A 16,228-nucleotide genomic window follows, 5' to 3' on the forward strand; every position below is an offset into this window, starting at 1 on the left:
CATTTTCATTCTCCCACATTGTACTGGGATGGAGGCAGGAATGTCAGAGAAACTATCTGACTATCTGCTTGGATAAATACCACTGAAAGGTAGAACAGAAGATATGTTTCCTTTGCAATTTGAGTGAACTGAACCTTTAAGGTGTCACAATACACATGTAAAGTAGTGTATGTGTAGCTCAGTGGCGGCTGTTTGTCTTTCAAACAGGGGAAGCTGACTTTAAGTTTATATCATAAAATTTGTCATTGTAGCAAGGTAGTAACTTATAAAAGGAACATTTAATTGATTGAATTTACTGAACCACACTCATAGCTGCTTCAAAGGGAAACACATTTGGGGTTATACAGCTCTTATGTTTGTACATCATGTATGAATCCAGAGCCAGCAGGCAATTAGCTTAGCTTCGCATGAAGACTGACATCAAATAAGGGGAAAACACCTATTTGCAGTGGTGTAGTAATGGCTGATGATGTGGGTGTATCACTAGGTAGACTGGTAGGTTACAGAGGAGTATGAGGGTACAGAGTGGTCTGGAGATGACTCTGTAGGCCGACATGGAAGTTAGCATCCCATTGGGTCCCTCATCAAAAAGCCTGAGGTCACTTTGTTACTCAGGTGAAACTTGATGGCAGGAGAGGAATGATCCTGAACACGGAACAGACAGGGTATCAACATGGAAAAAAACACACAAGGAATAAAGTTACTTAGAATATCTTACATGGCTGTGAGGTTCTCTACCACTTCTAGCAGTGAGTGGTTGAAAAGCCGGAGAGGACATACTGCAACTTGATGAGATGAGCTGATGAGGCAGGTGAGTATGGTGAGCAAAGCAGGGAAACCAAGGAGGGGGACCAAGCTCACGCCACCACAAAGACAAATCTAAACACGGGAGGGAAGACAGACAGGAACACAGAGAAGGGGAAATACTAGGAAAAACACAGGTTACAGCAGATTTTGTCATTGGATTTTGGATTATTGCAGAAAATAAGCTCTGTGGCAAACAAACATTTAGGATATTTACACCTTTTGTTCAAAAAAATAGTCTCCACTTTACACAACTTCCATGGTTACTGAAGTCTACGTGCAATCACCAGAAGTGAAAGGTCAACGTTAGGCTACAAACTAACTACACTTTGGTCACATGACCTAATGTCACCACCGTAACAAGACTGTAAAGCTGTGTTTGTCCCAGCTCGGTGTGATGATGTTCTGTGGTCTCTTTTAGCCACTTATTAGCAACCACCTTTTATGACACACATAGTAGCTTCAAAGTTCATGAGTGGGGTATTTAATGCTGTATTTTATGCCGTAGAACAAAACATGAAAGTCTCTTAAGCTTGTGTTAACCACAGACCTTATTTCAGGTCAACCAAAAACCCATTCAAAAAATCCTTAGACTTTAAGACAAGTGCTAAAATGCTAAGTCATTTACAAGTTTTAGGACTCATTTGAGGGGCACTCCATTTCAGTGGCTTTTTGGCTGATAGGTGGGTATATTGAAATCTGCTAGAAAAAGAGATGGGTATACCTCATACACCTGCATATTAACCGTCACTAAATCACTGACTATTTGGCTGGGAGAAGTGGCTTTCCAAATTTGCCATTACCATGAGGTTGACGGAACCAAGACAGCTGTTTTACCACTTTCTTTATGCTAAGCTGGCTGCTGGTCAGCTCCATATTTAAACATGAGATTGGTGTTCATTGTCTCATCTAACTCTGGTTGAGAAACAGAATAAGAATATTTCCATTCGAGGTCCGACAGTCTAATAGATGCTCAGAGCAGCTGTGTTTCAACAGCTTTAGTTTGTCCATGCTCCAAGACACAACACCATGTTTGGAAAGTCTCAGTAAACCGGATGCATAACTGTGGTCAATTGCAAAAGGTCTCAGTGTCCTTTAGTGTTCTGCCAAACTGACAAAAGATCATCCGAACCAGGCTGGACCAGCTCGCAGGCTCCCAAGACAAAAGTTCTTGCTAGAATATTCTAAAAGGAGCCTGGATGTCAGCAGCAGGCTCTACTCCATCTCCCTCCCTACTTTATAGATAGCGGACAGATGGAACTAGGCTGTCGCTTTGCTAAAGTTAGCAATGCAATTAGTTCACACGCTAATTAGCTGTGAGAGGAGCAGAGGCGCACCAGATTTCCCCGGTGTCTCAAACCTGTTTCCCAGCCCTGAATAAGAGTAAATGAGGTCCTGGCAGCAGCAGCGGGAAATGTCCAAAAAGAAAAAGATGACATGAAAGGTTTATTGAAGAGTTTATGTACGTGTGGTTTAGTTATGGGACATGTTTTATTCTTCAATGCTGCATGACAGGGACAAACATTTCACATTGCCTCATCGGTGCTAATTGAGAACAAGTTTCTCCATTTTATAGAGCAGTGGTTTCCAACCACAGGAGGGCAGATCATCTCTCTAACCCCACACCCGCAGATTCTTTACATTTTTAAACTTGAAGTCGTCAGCCTCAACCATCACTGACCCAAGTGACATCACTTGAGGCAGTTTATCAGACAGTCTTTATACAGCTCTGTTTATATACGCAGTAGTAGTCCCCAGGGCCTGTCAACAAACTATGATGTAATGTTGGGAACTGCTGTTATAGAAGAGCAAACGGTTCATTTAATGTATTACAGTTTTTCTCAATTGCTAAGACATGCTTAATGAAAATGGGATCTCCTTGATCATCATCATCACCTTCTTAACACAGCGGAAGTCCTTTCTTGCAAATGTGTTGACACAGCTCAACTTAGTTTTTCTGTATTATACACACACAAAAAATGAAACTATGCACACAGTTCGCTCAGTGACGCTCATGTATCAACAGCAAAACTCCAGACTGATGAACTCAAAGCACAACTTGAACAACACACCTTGTTCACCTGATAAACACCAGCCTTCAAAATGACACATCCTAATTACCAATCGGTCTCGCTTACGCCTACTTTCAGTTTGTTGAAACTCTATTGGCAAAGCAGTCCAATCATGTGTCAGAGCATAGAGGAGGCCTCAGGTGACCTCTGCTGTGTTGGGGGGAAATGGAGCAGCATGGAAAACAGAGGAAGAGCTACCAAAATAAAAAATATTTACTTTGTAGTCAGTTTGGTCAGCTGAACAAACAAATGAATTGCTCTATTACCTTTTGTACTTGTGCGCTGATTTCGTCATAACAGAAAGACAGTCTCAACATTTTCTTAGTGTAGGGTTTCTAATTTTAGAAACAACACAGTTTTATACATTTGAATGTGTAAAATTCATTCATTCCTTTTCCGTAACTGCTTCTCCTGGTACAGGGTCGCGAACGTCTGTAGACTCTTCCATCTGACATTGGGCGAGAGGTGAGGTACACCCTGGACAGGTCACCAGACTATCACAGGGTGACTGCTACCATGGCCTCATGAAACCAGAACATATATAAACAATATCTCCATGGTAGAGTTCTAAAGCTCGGACATCCAGAGGGAGCTCGGAGTAGAGCCGCTGCTCCTTCGCGTCGAAAGGGGTCAGTTGAGGTGGTTCGGGCATCTGATCAGGATGCCTCCTGGGCGCCTCCCACAAGAGGTGTTTCAGGCACGTCCAACTGTTAGGAGGCCCCAGGGCAAACCCAGAACATGCTGCAGGCATTACATATCTCATCTGGCCTGGGAACGCCTCAGGGTCCCCCAGGAGGAGCTGGAAAGCGTTGCTGGGGAGAGGGACGTCTGGGGTGCCTTGCTCAGCCTGCTGCCCGCGCGACCCGGCCCTGGGTAAGCGGTTGAAAATGGATGGATGTTTTAAATTCATCACCCAAGTCTTTAATTTATGCTCTGTAAGAGATATTCATATGATAGCTTTGGTGGTAAGAATCAGTTTTGTGTTTACAGTTTTGAGATACCGAGCTGCAGTGTCAGGAAATGTGTTTAAATGCTTGGGAAAAACTGTAATTTTCTGTGAGTAGAGTATTTTGCAAACAAAATGTGTCATGTTGGACAGTAACTTTCAGTTTAGGCCTGTGTGTGTGAGCTGTTTTGAAAATGTTACTCCTGCATGGACAAATGTGTTCAAGCAACTGATGAAAATGTGTCGACACATTTGCCAGAGAAGGTGACGATGAAAAACAAGTGGATTCCAGTTTCATTAAGCGTGTCTTAGCAAACTGAAAACATCTTTCATACTTGTCTGTCTCTCTTTACTCAACCCAGCTTGGATAAAATGTGGTTTCACTTTGGAACGAGTCATTCCTGCGAAGGCCACATTCCCGTATGCTTGTATTTGTTAGTACTGCTGGTCAGGCGTAGCACTTCACTGGAAAGGAAAAATAGCGTCTGATGAGTGTTGCCTCAATCTGATTGTATGACCACATGTGTGTGAGTGTGTGCTGAGGTGAAACGGCGAGCCCAAGAATGTGGAAGGGGATATAAAACAATTAAAGCTCTGTTAAAGGAGCGCGGCGCTGGCAGGCATCGCACATCAGGTGCAACAGGGACCGCACAATGGAGCGCTCTGGGCTGGTGGGCAGATCAATGTCATGTGTATCGCTTATCATCAACGAGGCCAAATGCTTCACTTGACTGACACTCTGGACACATTAGACATTCATAATGGACACAAGTCACCAGAAGGTCAACTTGATGCAGCCCGCCTTAAATTACAAGCCTGTAATTTGAAAAGGATCCTCCTGGTTATCTCCCGCGGTCTTCGATCGGGGTCACTACTGTTTGCACTGATTTTTTCTGGCCTCCTCCACTGATCAGGTCACATGTTGAAGGACAGCTTTATAGGCCTTACTTATGTTAAAGCATCCCACCGATACAGCTGATACTGTAAGATAAGTCATCTCTAGTTTCTCTCAACATGTGCCAATAAAAACATAAATCTCACATTTTCCCTAATCTTGGGGTTTTCTTCAAAACAAATCAGAAAGGAAATATTTAAACATCCCGTCTGACTCAGGCACCTATAGTTTCGAGACGACACATTGCTGCTCCTCTGACAGTGAAGAAGAAATTCTCTGGCACCAAATGAAAGCGAGGGAGGTCTCGCTGGAACATTAGCTATTCATGCACTTGTATTCCCCTGGAGGGACGGGATCAGGAATCCCACCCATTTACGAGAAAAAGGCAACGTCTCAGGGAAACTGATCCAGATCTGAGGGCCCGGGGTGGAGCGCTGCTTAGCTGTTTTTCTTTCTTTTCCTTTAAGACTAAATCTTGCTTTTCTACATTGCTTTTCAACATTATCTCAAAAGGTATTGACTCTTTCTTTTGTGAGGATTTAACTGTTGCTCACAGTCAGAGTGAGTGGCATTTGAAAGAAACTGTGAAGGACAGTTTAAATCAAAATATTTCAAATATTCAAGGAAAAAAAGCTCCCTGTCTGAAGGTCAGCTTGTTTTTGTTACATCACTTTCCTCCACAAAACATTTCTCAGATTGCTTCACACTGCATCTTCATCATTCTTTAGATAGACAGGGAATACCAGCAAAAGTTGGTCCTTGATCCAAAACATGAGATGGTATGTGAAGGCCTACATATACAAGAGGCATGTCATAGCGGTGGTGTGTGTCCCTCATCAGGAATATGAGCACATAGATGGTGTTCTTGCACTATAAAGTGACTTATTGAGGTGCAGTCAGATGATGAAGATGCTAGTGAGGGTCAATGGTGTACATGATGCTTTTTCCCTCTGTTTTTATCATTCTAAATTTATTCATTTTTAAAATAATGTTACTATTTTTTAACATAAAATCTGTGATATCAGTTTTTATGGAAGCCCATTTGTGCCAGTGTGATGAAAATGATAATGAGGAATGTTCTCAAAATAATGATTTACTTATCTCAAAATAATGATTTACTAACCCCACTATAATGACATAGTATATCAATTTAATGAGAAAGAATACATAGTCATTTTGAGACACTAAATGAAGTTTTAGCACTAAATTCGGGAACAAAGACTACGCCTCAATCTCATCCATTTCCACACTTTTTAAGCACACCTGTTTCATTTCCCTCCCCTTTGATTCCGTTCTTACATCATTTCCCCCAAAACCCCTTTTCTTTTTTTTTCTTTTTGCTGTTGTCTCTCCCTTTTCTCACCAGGGGGTTCTATCCATAGTAGAACAGGTGAAGAGACAACCCCTGACTCTGTCTTAACTTCCCTGGTTCAGTTGCGCCCTCCTCCCTTCAGCCGACACTGGACCGCCATCAGATTCCACCCTCCAACTGTCTGCGACCCTAATTTCTCCCATCATCCCCCACTGCCTTCCCTGTCTCTACATCCCCTCAGCCCTCCATCTCTTCGACCCTCATCCCTCGACCTCATCCCCATCATCCATTATATGTAATTAAAGAATTGCAAACTATAACTGTATTGGTATAGTCTTTGTTAGTGAAGTTATTGTTTTGAGAAAGTTATGATTGTAATGACTTCCAGCAGTAGTTCCCAACATACTTTATTTTGAAGTACAGTGAATTTCCAGCACAGAACTTTTATTTTGAAGTGTCGTTTTTTGCTGTAGAGTGAGTGAATAACAGAAAGCTACCTAACAGAAGCACCAAACTAGCTCGATGACAAGCAAGTATGACGCTAAATATTTCAAACTGTGTGGACGTTGATCTAATGACTAGGGAGAAATCTGGACCCTGTGGCTGGACCAGTCGGGAACCGCTGACTTACAGGATCTTATTTCATTACACTGGTGGAAATAGGCTTCCATAGTTTGGTGTCTTATGTGTATGTGTACTATATCCACTTCTTTGCTGTTGTTTTTAAGCCCTGTTTACTTAAATTGGCAGTAGTTGATTTTTTGGCCACTTGGGGGCAGCACAACATACTGTCAACACAAACAGGCATATTATCACCTTATAAAGACAATATGAGGAACATATTGGCAAACTATTTTATATTTGTGCATCAAGCAGGCACAGAGCAAAATTAGTGTTTGTTTGCATTTGTGTTTCGAGCAACCTGGCAGTGAAACAAAACAGTAAAAAAAGAAGAAAAGAAGAATTAGCTGAAAGATGCTGAAATACTCCAAAGAGCTGAGGGGAACTGTAGAGTTGGGTGATAGTCATTGGGGGTCCATCAGTAGGAAGGACCCCTTTCACATTGCAGACATTGCAGATAGTAATTTGATACAGTTTTGACATAAATATTCTTATAAGTGCAGCTTTAACGTTTTTAATGCATTAAAGCAAAGGCAACAAACGTATCAACAACATTTTTAGTATTTTTTTTTTTTTTTAATTGTCTATAAAGACAATTAAAATACAAAAACATTTACCTCCTCAGGCTTATTTTTCCTCACGCCTTTCAGTCTCATGTAAACTGATTGACAAATGTCCACACAGCAGTTTAAAAGGAGAGTTAATGTGATTAAGGGAGCCTAATGTTCAATCAGAATTACAACACAGCTACCAACATGCGGAATATAGAAGTTCAGCATAAGTTCAACATATAGATTATCTTTTACCTGAGATGGACATGAAGATACTATATCTCAAATGAAAGTTTTCAGCCCCACCTGATCGTTTTATCTGTCACGCTGAGTCATGTCTGTGTTAATTTACGAAGCCCCAAATCACAGATTTGTCTTAAAGGGCTTCATGTTTCAGAGGACACTTCTGTTTGGGTTTCCTATATGTCTTTTCAAGCTGGTCTGTGTCTTCAGCCTTTACCAACATTTTTAAACCTACTCTTTATTACCCAACAGCTCAAACCACCCCATTTACCTCCTTCAACCACACACTGATCCACACATTTCCAGCCACTCCATCTTTAACTCCGCGTCCCAAGTATTGACAACAATGTCCCCGCGGCACCAGATTGAGAGCCATAAATCACTGGCACATGCACACCCAGGAGAGTCCATAAATAGTGTAACAGTTCTGAGGCTAAAGACATCGTGGTGAGCCTCCTGGTCCCCCAAGGGTCCAGAGGGGCTCAGGCAGCATGTGAGCCACTGGCCCATAACTCTCCCACTCTCTCAGCGACACAGAGTCTTTTTATGCTCTCATTTACTTGTGAGTAAATCATAGAGGGGAAACACTGTGCACGTTTTCTTCAGCTACGAGCAGTGATGATGGTGGGTTGCCTGGAAGCGTTCTGCAGAGACAAACCAGATGTCTGGGTGGAGACTGTGAGAGACAAAGAAAGACAGAGATTAGGAAGAAGACATGGACGGGAGGGTAACTTGAGACAAGTTATTTAAATTCGTAGGATTGTTTGGTTGAGTTTTGCCCCTCAGTTTGACGGACGAAGTTTTAGACAGCACCAAAGTTTAGAAACCCAAACCAATGACTGACATGTTACTATCTGCGCTACCTTGATTTGATAAACCTCAACCACCTGATGTTCAAATAAGCAAAAACAATCAGTAGGAAGTTTTATTTCAGACCAAACTTAACACATTTTCCATATATTTTCTTGTCTGTTCCTTGGTAATCAACGCACTGTAACACCAGTCAGATATAACCCGGCACATACAGATGCCAGAGCACGAGAATTGATACATGTAATCCCTTCACTATCATAAAAGGGGTCCGAGCATGCTCATAATCTGAGGGGTCAGGTGGTTGCTGCAAGTGTGTTTCTGTTAAACCCCTGTGAGTGAATCTATTTTCCGAGGCACCTATGACACTCATCTGGACCACAACAATGCCGCCTTTCTCCTCTCCGCCTCACGCTCGGCTGGCTCCTCTGAATACGACCCAGGGTGAAATAATCCATACCCCTGAACCCCCCACACAGCACTCGCATACATAGAAACACACACATGAATAAACATGTTGGCACGTAAATGGTCACGCGTGTTGGGGCTCATTGAAAAGTAAAGTCTCGCTTGTTGTGGAATTTACAAGCACACACCTGAGACTGAGCTTAAGCAAACACCTACATATGATGCACTATTCACACTGAGGAGCAAATAAAACAGGCAGACAACACACTTAACACATGGAGGAACTCTCAGCAAGAGCAAAAACAGAACTCAGAATAACAACACTGCCCTCATGTGGACACAATGAAGAAATACAAAGGCTTTACTGAGTCCATTTCTACTTCACACTTAAGCTCAATTCAATAGAGCTTAAGTTATCCCACAATTAACTCTTGTGCCAGAGAATGCTTCAGTTATGGTAACACCACATTATAAACGCATACACACAAACATACATACATACATATACATACAGACAGTACATAGACAAAAGTTACATGATCAAAGTAAACAAAAACTCTTGGCATACAAACAGATTTGAATCTATGGACCAATTTCTGTTTGTGTCTTCAGCTGTGAACATTTAAAGGTGACTATGTTTGGGCACTGATGAATTTAGTGTGTGAAATAATTCTGCAAGCATTATTCATCGGATTCAGTTGACCTTAGAAAGTCTGCACATGCCTTTGGGATGCAGGAATTACACAGATGCCGCCCCTTAACACTCACACAACTTAAGTTTCTCTCTGAATTGCTGATAATCAGCGCTCAGTGTGAAGTCTAAAATAGCAACATTACATAGGGAGTGAATGTAGTTGCTGAGGAGTGGGCAGGATCCATGCTTGACACACTATCTAATCTGCAGCCTGCATGTTGAAACATCCTGGATGCTCACAGCACATAACCACAGAAGCAAGTAAGTGATGAGTTCAATTTCTCATTTCATCCTTGTAAATAATTTTATTTGCTAAAATCTGTCTTTTTGTTCAGTCCTGTGTCTTTGTTATACTCAATGTTTCCTTGAACTTGCGCTGTTGTGTTGATTGTGTGTCTATCTGAAGCCTCTTAATGCCTCACTTTCTTCTACAGTTGTCATGTATTGTTATTTGTGTCAGTTTTGACGAGCTAAAGCTTTGATGAAGACATCCAAGAGTTAATGTTAATGTTATGCGGAGATACTGTAATAATCAACCTATTTTCACAAGAAAACAAAAGGTTGTTTCCTCTTATTACTTAAAAAGTTCACCAGAGATCAGGTGTCCCATGGCAGCATGCATAGATGGCGTCGTGATAACTGTTGCAACTGATTTAGGATGAAAATGTAGTAATACCCATTACTGATCAATGCATCCGACTGTATTTTATTCAAAGTTTAACACAGGCAGAAATTACTAGCTTGTTGTTAGAGAAAACGTTCAGATCAGTCCTCGTATTTAGAGAAGACTAGCCTTCCGGCAACAAAATTCATTTTCTTGCTATAAGTGATCTTGTTATCTCGAGAAATTAGCATTTTGTTTCATTGTGAATTACATAAATTAGCCCATTGTTAGAAGTAAATTAGATTTGTTATCTTGAAATAAACACAATTAAAAAAAAAATAACACATTACCTAGAGATAACAGTATTAAAAAATAATTGCAAACAGCACCATTTTTGGCTTCCGTACTTTTCCCTGTTTTACCTATAAAACTAATATAAGCTCCTCTGCCTTTCATGGTTTCTTTGCATTGATCTAAGATGCAACTAAACAACTGAGCTCTTGTTTTGTGTTGTTTTTAACTGTTAGCTTTCGGGGTGCTAAGGTCTAAAAATTTTTTTACAATACTTGATACTGTTGCAAGTATTTAACTGGTTCTCTGGGTGTTTTTATGGTTAATAATCCAAAGTCAGTGCCAAATGAATAACTAGTTAATGTTCTTCTGACACAGCTGATGTTTACATTGCTGTATTTACCTCTCAGTAGTGGCGTAATCTTCCCTCGACACTGGCCTCCCTGCAACAAGTTGGTCTGTTGTGATAAGAGACTGAAGGTGGTGAGGTCACCATTTAGAGTCCTTATCTTTACAGCCATTTAAAGGGCTGGTGCCTTTGCTGGCTCTTTAACTTGTTTTCAAACACGTGGAGTTTTTTCAGGACTTTGGTGTATTTCTCAGCTCTATGAGGTGACTGAAGGGAAAGATGTTGTAATATGCTTTTGGAAAATGCCGCTGTCAGATATATTAGAGAATATGCTCATCAATGTTATGACTTTTATCTTCTAAAATATAAAAGTAATGGACACCAAGAATTATAATGAGGTGCTGATCACTGGCAATAGACTTGATTAAAGGAAACAAGTGTCACACACTCTGGCTCCATATGCATTTATTTTATTATGATGATGTTTCCACCTTTGGGCCATTTTCAAGATATGTTTGTTGATCTTGAAGAAGGCCCAGGGGAAGAAACATCATCAAAATAAAAGCAATGCATATGGAGCCAGAGTGTGTGACACTTGTTTTCTACAATCATCACTTCTATCTTTTACAAAAAAGCTAACAAAACAAACAGTCAGTGGTATTATTTGAACATCAGTACAGTTTTATCAAATTCAGACAAAGGAGCCATGATGACATTTTCAACTGTGAAACATATTATATCCAAACACCTGAAACACAATAGATTTAATTCATGTAATTTAATATGTAAATATTATATGTATATATGTATATTATATAATATGTATAGGTTTGATGGCTTGTGAACTTACAATCTGACTTGTACTAACTTGTACTGTAAATTACTTAAAGGTTTGGTGTGTGCAATTTGTGGTGATCTAGATCTAGTGGTGAGGACTGAAGATTGCAATGAGCTAAAACTTCTCCCACTTAGAATTTCTTCAGTGTTCAGTGCTGTTTTTTACCAGGAGCCAAATTATCCACAGAAATCTCCTCCTCTCCAAAACAAACAGATCAGGTGATTAAAACTGGTTAAAACACTGAATAAAACAGTTTCACGTTATAAATCATTGTTTGTCCTATGCTGTTCAACATGTGTGAGACTGGCCGCTAGCCCAGCACCTACTAATGTGGGCTCATCTTTTATCTCTGATAACTTAAAATCCAGATATTCCGGAAGTTTTTACTATGAGCTGAATTATCTGCAGACGTCTCTTCCTCTCCAAAACAAACAGACCCTGTGATTTAAACCGATAAAACATTGAATAAAGCAGTTTCACATTAGTGTTGTTCCAACACTCTTGTCATAGAGGGGCTACTTACTGTGGTGGCCAATGCAAAAAAGCAGAAATGCAAATGGCACTATCTAGAGCCAGTGTTTGGTTTGTCCATTCTGGGCTACTGTAGAAACATGGTGATCTCCGTACACAAGGACCTGCTTCCTATTGTTATCTCTCTCTCGGTGACAGCTTAATTTTAGCTTTGCTTGTTATTAGCTGGGAACTAGCTTCTAGCACTCCGGACCACTCTGCAGAAGGAAGGACGGCGAGGCGTTTGGGTGCCATTCACTCACAATGGCTTTATTGCAGTCTTCATCACAAAACAATACACAAGGCCTTCTCATGAGGGTGAACAGTAGCCCTGAGCTTATCTAGACACTTAATTCTCCTGCTATCATCACTACCTGTGCATGCATCTTCACCATGACACCCCAAGAGAGCTACTTCCCTCCACAAGTACACGTCACACTCTCACACAGGTTATCCACAAGGCCGTCGCCCTTAAAGGGACAAAAGGGTGAGCTGGTAACACTATGCAGACATTAACAATTCATTTTAAAGTAACAACAACACAATGATTCTTATTTTCAGGTGCTTATACACTAAAGAAAACATACTGATTATATTATACTTCATTTCTGCCAATTTGTCCCCCTAAATCCTACACACTGAACTTTTAAATCTCAACATATTTCACATTTCACACATTTTTATTTTAACATTTGAAACGTTTTTCTTGTTTAGTTTCACAGTTGGACACATTTCTGTCTTAAAATGCTTCTTAACATAGTCCCATATGTTGCTGTATGATGTGTAGCTCTACTATTCCTTCTCGGTGAAGCATCCTGTACCAAATGAGCCATCAGAGGGCGTCATTTCACTATCGTCTTCCTCTAAAAGTCATTCCATATTGAGAATCCAGGGTAAATATTAGTATAAAACGGACACTCTCACACCCACCTTTTATTTTAAGGATTACCTAATTTACTTTCAAACATGTGTATGCTATTGATAGAAGAGTTTTAAATATGTAGGGTATACATAGCAGCACTGCGGAACAGTAGTGTTAAAATTACAGAACTGTGATAGATTTGGTTTGTGATGTAGTAAATAAAGATATATCTGTTTCACTGCTGCTGCGCTTTGCATCAGTTTTGTGTCCTCTAAATAGCCATGTCTTAAAACTGACTACTGTAATCACTCCACACATCAGTTTGGCCCAAACACACACAGTGAGACGTCCATTATCGGAGCAATACCTGCAGGAAAGGGAGGCAGACACACAGGGGGATAGGAGAGAACAGAAAAGAGATTATATTGTGCGTATGAGTGTGTGCATGTGAGTGTCAAGGCCACCCACAGATGAGTTCACGAGGACGAGGGGTTAATCTGTCTACTCAGACGGCCGTTGCAGTGAAAAGGCTGGGAGGAGGAAGAACCACATAATCTGATGTCCCGCCTGCCGCTCACTTGAGCCAGCAATAGTCTGGGCTGGGGAGGGTGTTGCTCAGCATAGCCTCCCTAAATGGATTACAGGACAGCACATGCCAGTGAAAGGGCACCTGGATGCACATACACAATCATGCATGCACACACACACTGTACATGCAGGTGCACAAGCAGAGGGGATTAGTTGGGAGTGCATTTTTCAACCTCTGCGAGGAGCTTAAAGTCATTACCAGCTGAGACAGACAAGAGGTGGTGGAGCTGCTCTGCATCTTTGACATTTCTCAACCTTTTCTCTCAGTGTTTGAATTCTTCCTACACTTTGACCTTCACTGGCTGCCAGCTAAATGATTCCCCTTTCTTCCAGATATCTGTTTCACTGAAGTCTGACTTGAGTATCAGGTGCCTGAGAGCTGCCAGAACAGGAGGATGGAGGCAAAGTCAAACCCAGAGTCCGAGGCCCAGGGCACGTCTCTGGACACATCGGGGTTCGAGGTAACCGCCGACCGGCTGGAGCAGCTGATGAAGAGCATGGAGGTACTGTTGTCGGATGTGGAGCAGCTGCGGGGACACTGCAGCCACCAGGCCACTGAGCTGATGCGTGCGGCGGTGGAGCTGAGGCAGCAGCAAGACGAGCTAAAGGAGGGTTACAGTGAGCTGTCCAGAGAGATGCAGCAGATCATGGATTCCGTGGACGACCTGTTCAGCACCAAGAGTGCCTTCGAAGCCAAAGAGAAGCAAGCACAGAAACTGAACCGGCAGCTCTGAGGGACAGAAAGTGACTGACGGACTTTGTTTCTCATCGAGGAGACAACTGTGAGGGGTGTGGTTTTGGATTTGGATGTGTGGGTCTGAATTTGGACGGGATGGGTTTGGAGGTGGGGTGATATGCTGGGGTTTGCTTTAATGAGATTCTAAATGGCATTATATAACATTTTTGTTGTACCTTGTACTTTTTAGGTCTATATCTGACAGCCACGGTCACTAAAAATAAGTTTGTATATTGCAGGAATCTGTATCAGTACACTTAGTCCATTAACTATATCACAATGCATACAGCCTCAAAAATAACCAGGAAGTTGAATCAACACTCTCTGTTGTAGTTTTAATAAAACGTGAACATTATGAACAAAGGTACAATTTGTTGCATTGCTTTCATACTAGATTGCTATGTGGTGCTTTATTAAATCATTAACAAGACCATACAGACCTGCGCTGCATATCAACAAATGATTTACTATAAGCCCTTTTACACTGCCTCTTCAAGATGGGAATTTCGGGCCATTAAGCCGCCAAGCTGCCTCGCCGATCTGTATAAACGGTTTAATCACGGAATGGAGGGATAAAGTTGTCTCGCCTTTAAGTCAGCATTGGAGGTATTAACAGCGCCAAAAAGACATCTGTATAAAAGGCATGGCCAGCAGGACGGTATCATGGGTGGCACGGATGTGATGTATTGCAACGTCTAATGTGTACCAGGAGATTTAAAAAATAGCAGGTAGCAGCCAGCAGACAACTCAAAGAAGTAGAACAGTGGCTGAAAATGTCTGCAATTTGGGAAACAATGAGGTCTGGGTGGTCCTTACCCTCAAAGCAGAGGACAAGATCAACAACCATATAACAGGGATGATAAATGCCATGTTAATGTCATTGTTATTGTTTATAAAGCGCTGCCTGGCGCATATGTTGTATGTCACAACATACAGTGACACAGTTGTGTTAAACGTCACACCAGTAATGCCTCTTTTGCTTAGGATAGGATGGATGGCACGGGTGTGACATTTTGACAATGTCTTATGCGTGCAACCCACCACGGGAGATTTAAAAAGCAGCTAGAAACAGTTAGCAGCTAACTCAAAGAAAAAGAACAGTGGCCAAAAATGTCTGCAAATTGGGATACAATGAGATTTGCCCTCCAATCAGAGGATGAAATCAGCCGCCATAAAACAGGGATGGTAAATGATTGTTATTGCCATGTCAGTGTCATTGTTATTGTTCAGAAAGCACTGCTGATGCACGTGTTATATGTCACACTACATGATGCTGATATGCAGTCTAAAATCATACACTAGAGCGATGCTGCCGTTGTTTGGTTCTGTATAAAAATGGCATAAATAAGGGGCTTTGTGGCGGCCCTATAGTACAATCTCTGCGTTAAAAGGGCTACTGCGTGTTCAAGGCGAGAATTTCCTGCTGGGGGACAGAGTTGTTTCGCCTTTAAGCTGGCATCAGAGGTAGTAACAGTGCCAAAACGACAGCTGTATATAAGGGAAAGCCAGCAGGATGGGTTCATGGATGGCACGGGTGTGACGTTTTGATGATGTCTTATTTGTGCAACCCACCAGCTATCAGCAGTTAGCAGCTAACTCAAAGAAGAAGAACAGCTGCCAAAAATGTCTGCTAAAATAAGGAGATTCAGGAGCTCCTTACCCTCTGAGCAGAGGACCAGATTAGCCAACATATAACAGGAATGGTAGATGATTGTTTTGACTTGTTATGCTATTGTTGTCAGCGGCTCTATAGCGTGATCCATATGTTAAATGGGCTCATGACTTCTGCTATCACCATTTCTTTTCCTTCCCACCCACTAACAAACATATACATCACAGCTATTATCTCCCTCTAACAAGGCATTCTGCGCTGACAGTTAAAGTATACATCCACACCAAAGTATACATTATACGTTGCTCTCGTCAGCCTTTATGGCTCCTGCAGCTTTTTCTCTGCTGAATTTATGGCACAGGAATGTTGCTCCTCACCGATGACTGCTAGTACATCTTCCATATTCTCTTCCCATCCACTCTTCCCTCCACTGTGGCTTCTCACTAAAATAAACCTAAATGGAGCCTTAAGGCAATGTTTAC

At 41.5% G+C, this 16,228-nt stretch overlaps 1 protein-coding gene across 1 annotated transcript; it reads left to right on the forward strand.

The window, feature by feature from the left end:
- Window positions 1–9,461: 9,461 nt before the first annotated feature.
- On the forward strand, window positions 9,462–14,504 carry LOC144466534 (uncharacterized). The gene is made up of 2 exons (XM_078173859.1): window positions 9,462–9,617; window positions 13,732–14,504. Exon 2 carries the CDS (start codon window positions 13,794–13,796, stop codon window positions 14,130–14,132), a length of 339 nt encoding a protein of 112 aa, XP_078029985.1. The 5' UTR covers window positions 9,462–9,617; window positions 13,732–13,793; the 3' UTR covers window positions 14,133–14,504.
- The last annotated feature ends 1,724 nt before the right edge of the window (window positions 14,505–16,228 follow it).

The sequence above is a fragment of the Epinephelus lanceolatus genome, chromosome 13 (genome assembly GCF_041903045.1).
Source record: "Epinephelus lanceolatus isolate andai-2023 chromosome 13, ASM4190304v1, whole genome shotgun sequence".
In the NCBI taxonomy this organism is placed as follows: Eukaryota; Metazoa; Chordata; class Actinopteri; order Perciformes; family Serranidae; genus Epinephelus; species Epinephelus lanceolatus.

Coding starts and splice junctions, on each gene's coding strand:
- LOC144466534 (XM_078173859.1), top strand. CDS start 13,794: ATGGAGGCAAAGTCAAACCCAGAGTCCGAGGCCCAGGGCACGTCTCTG.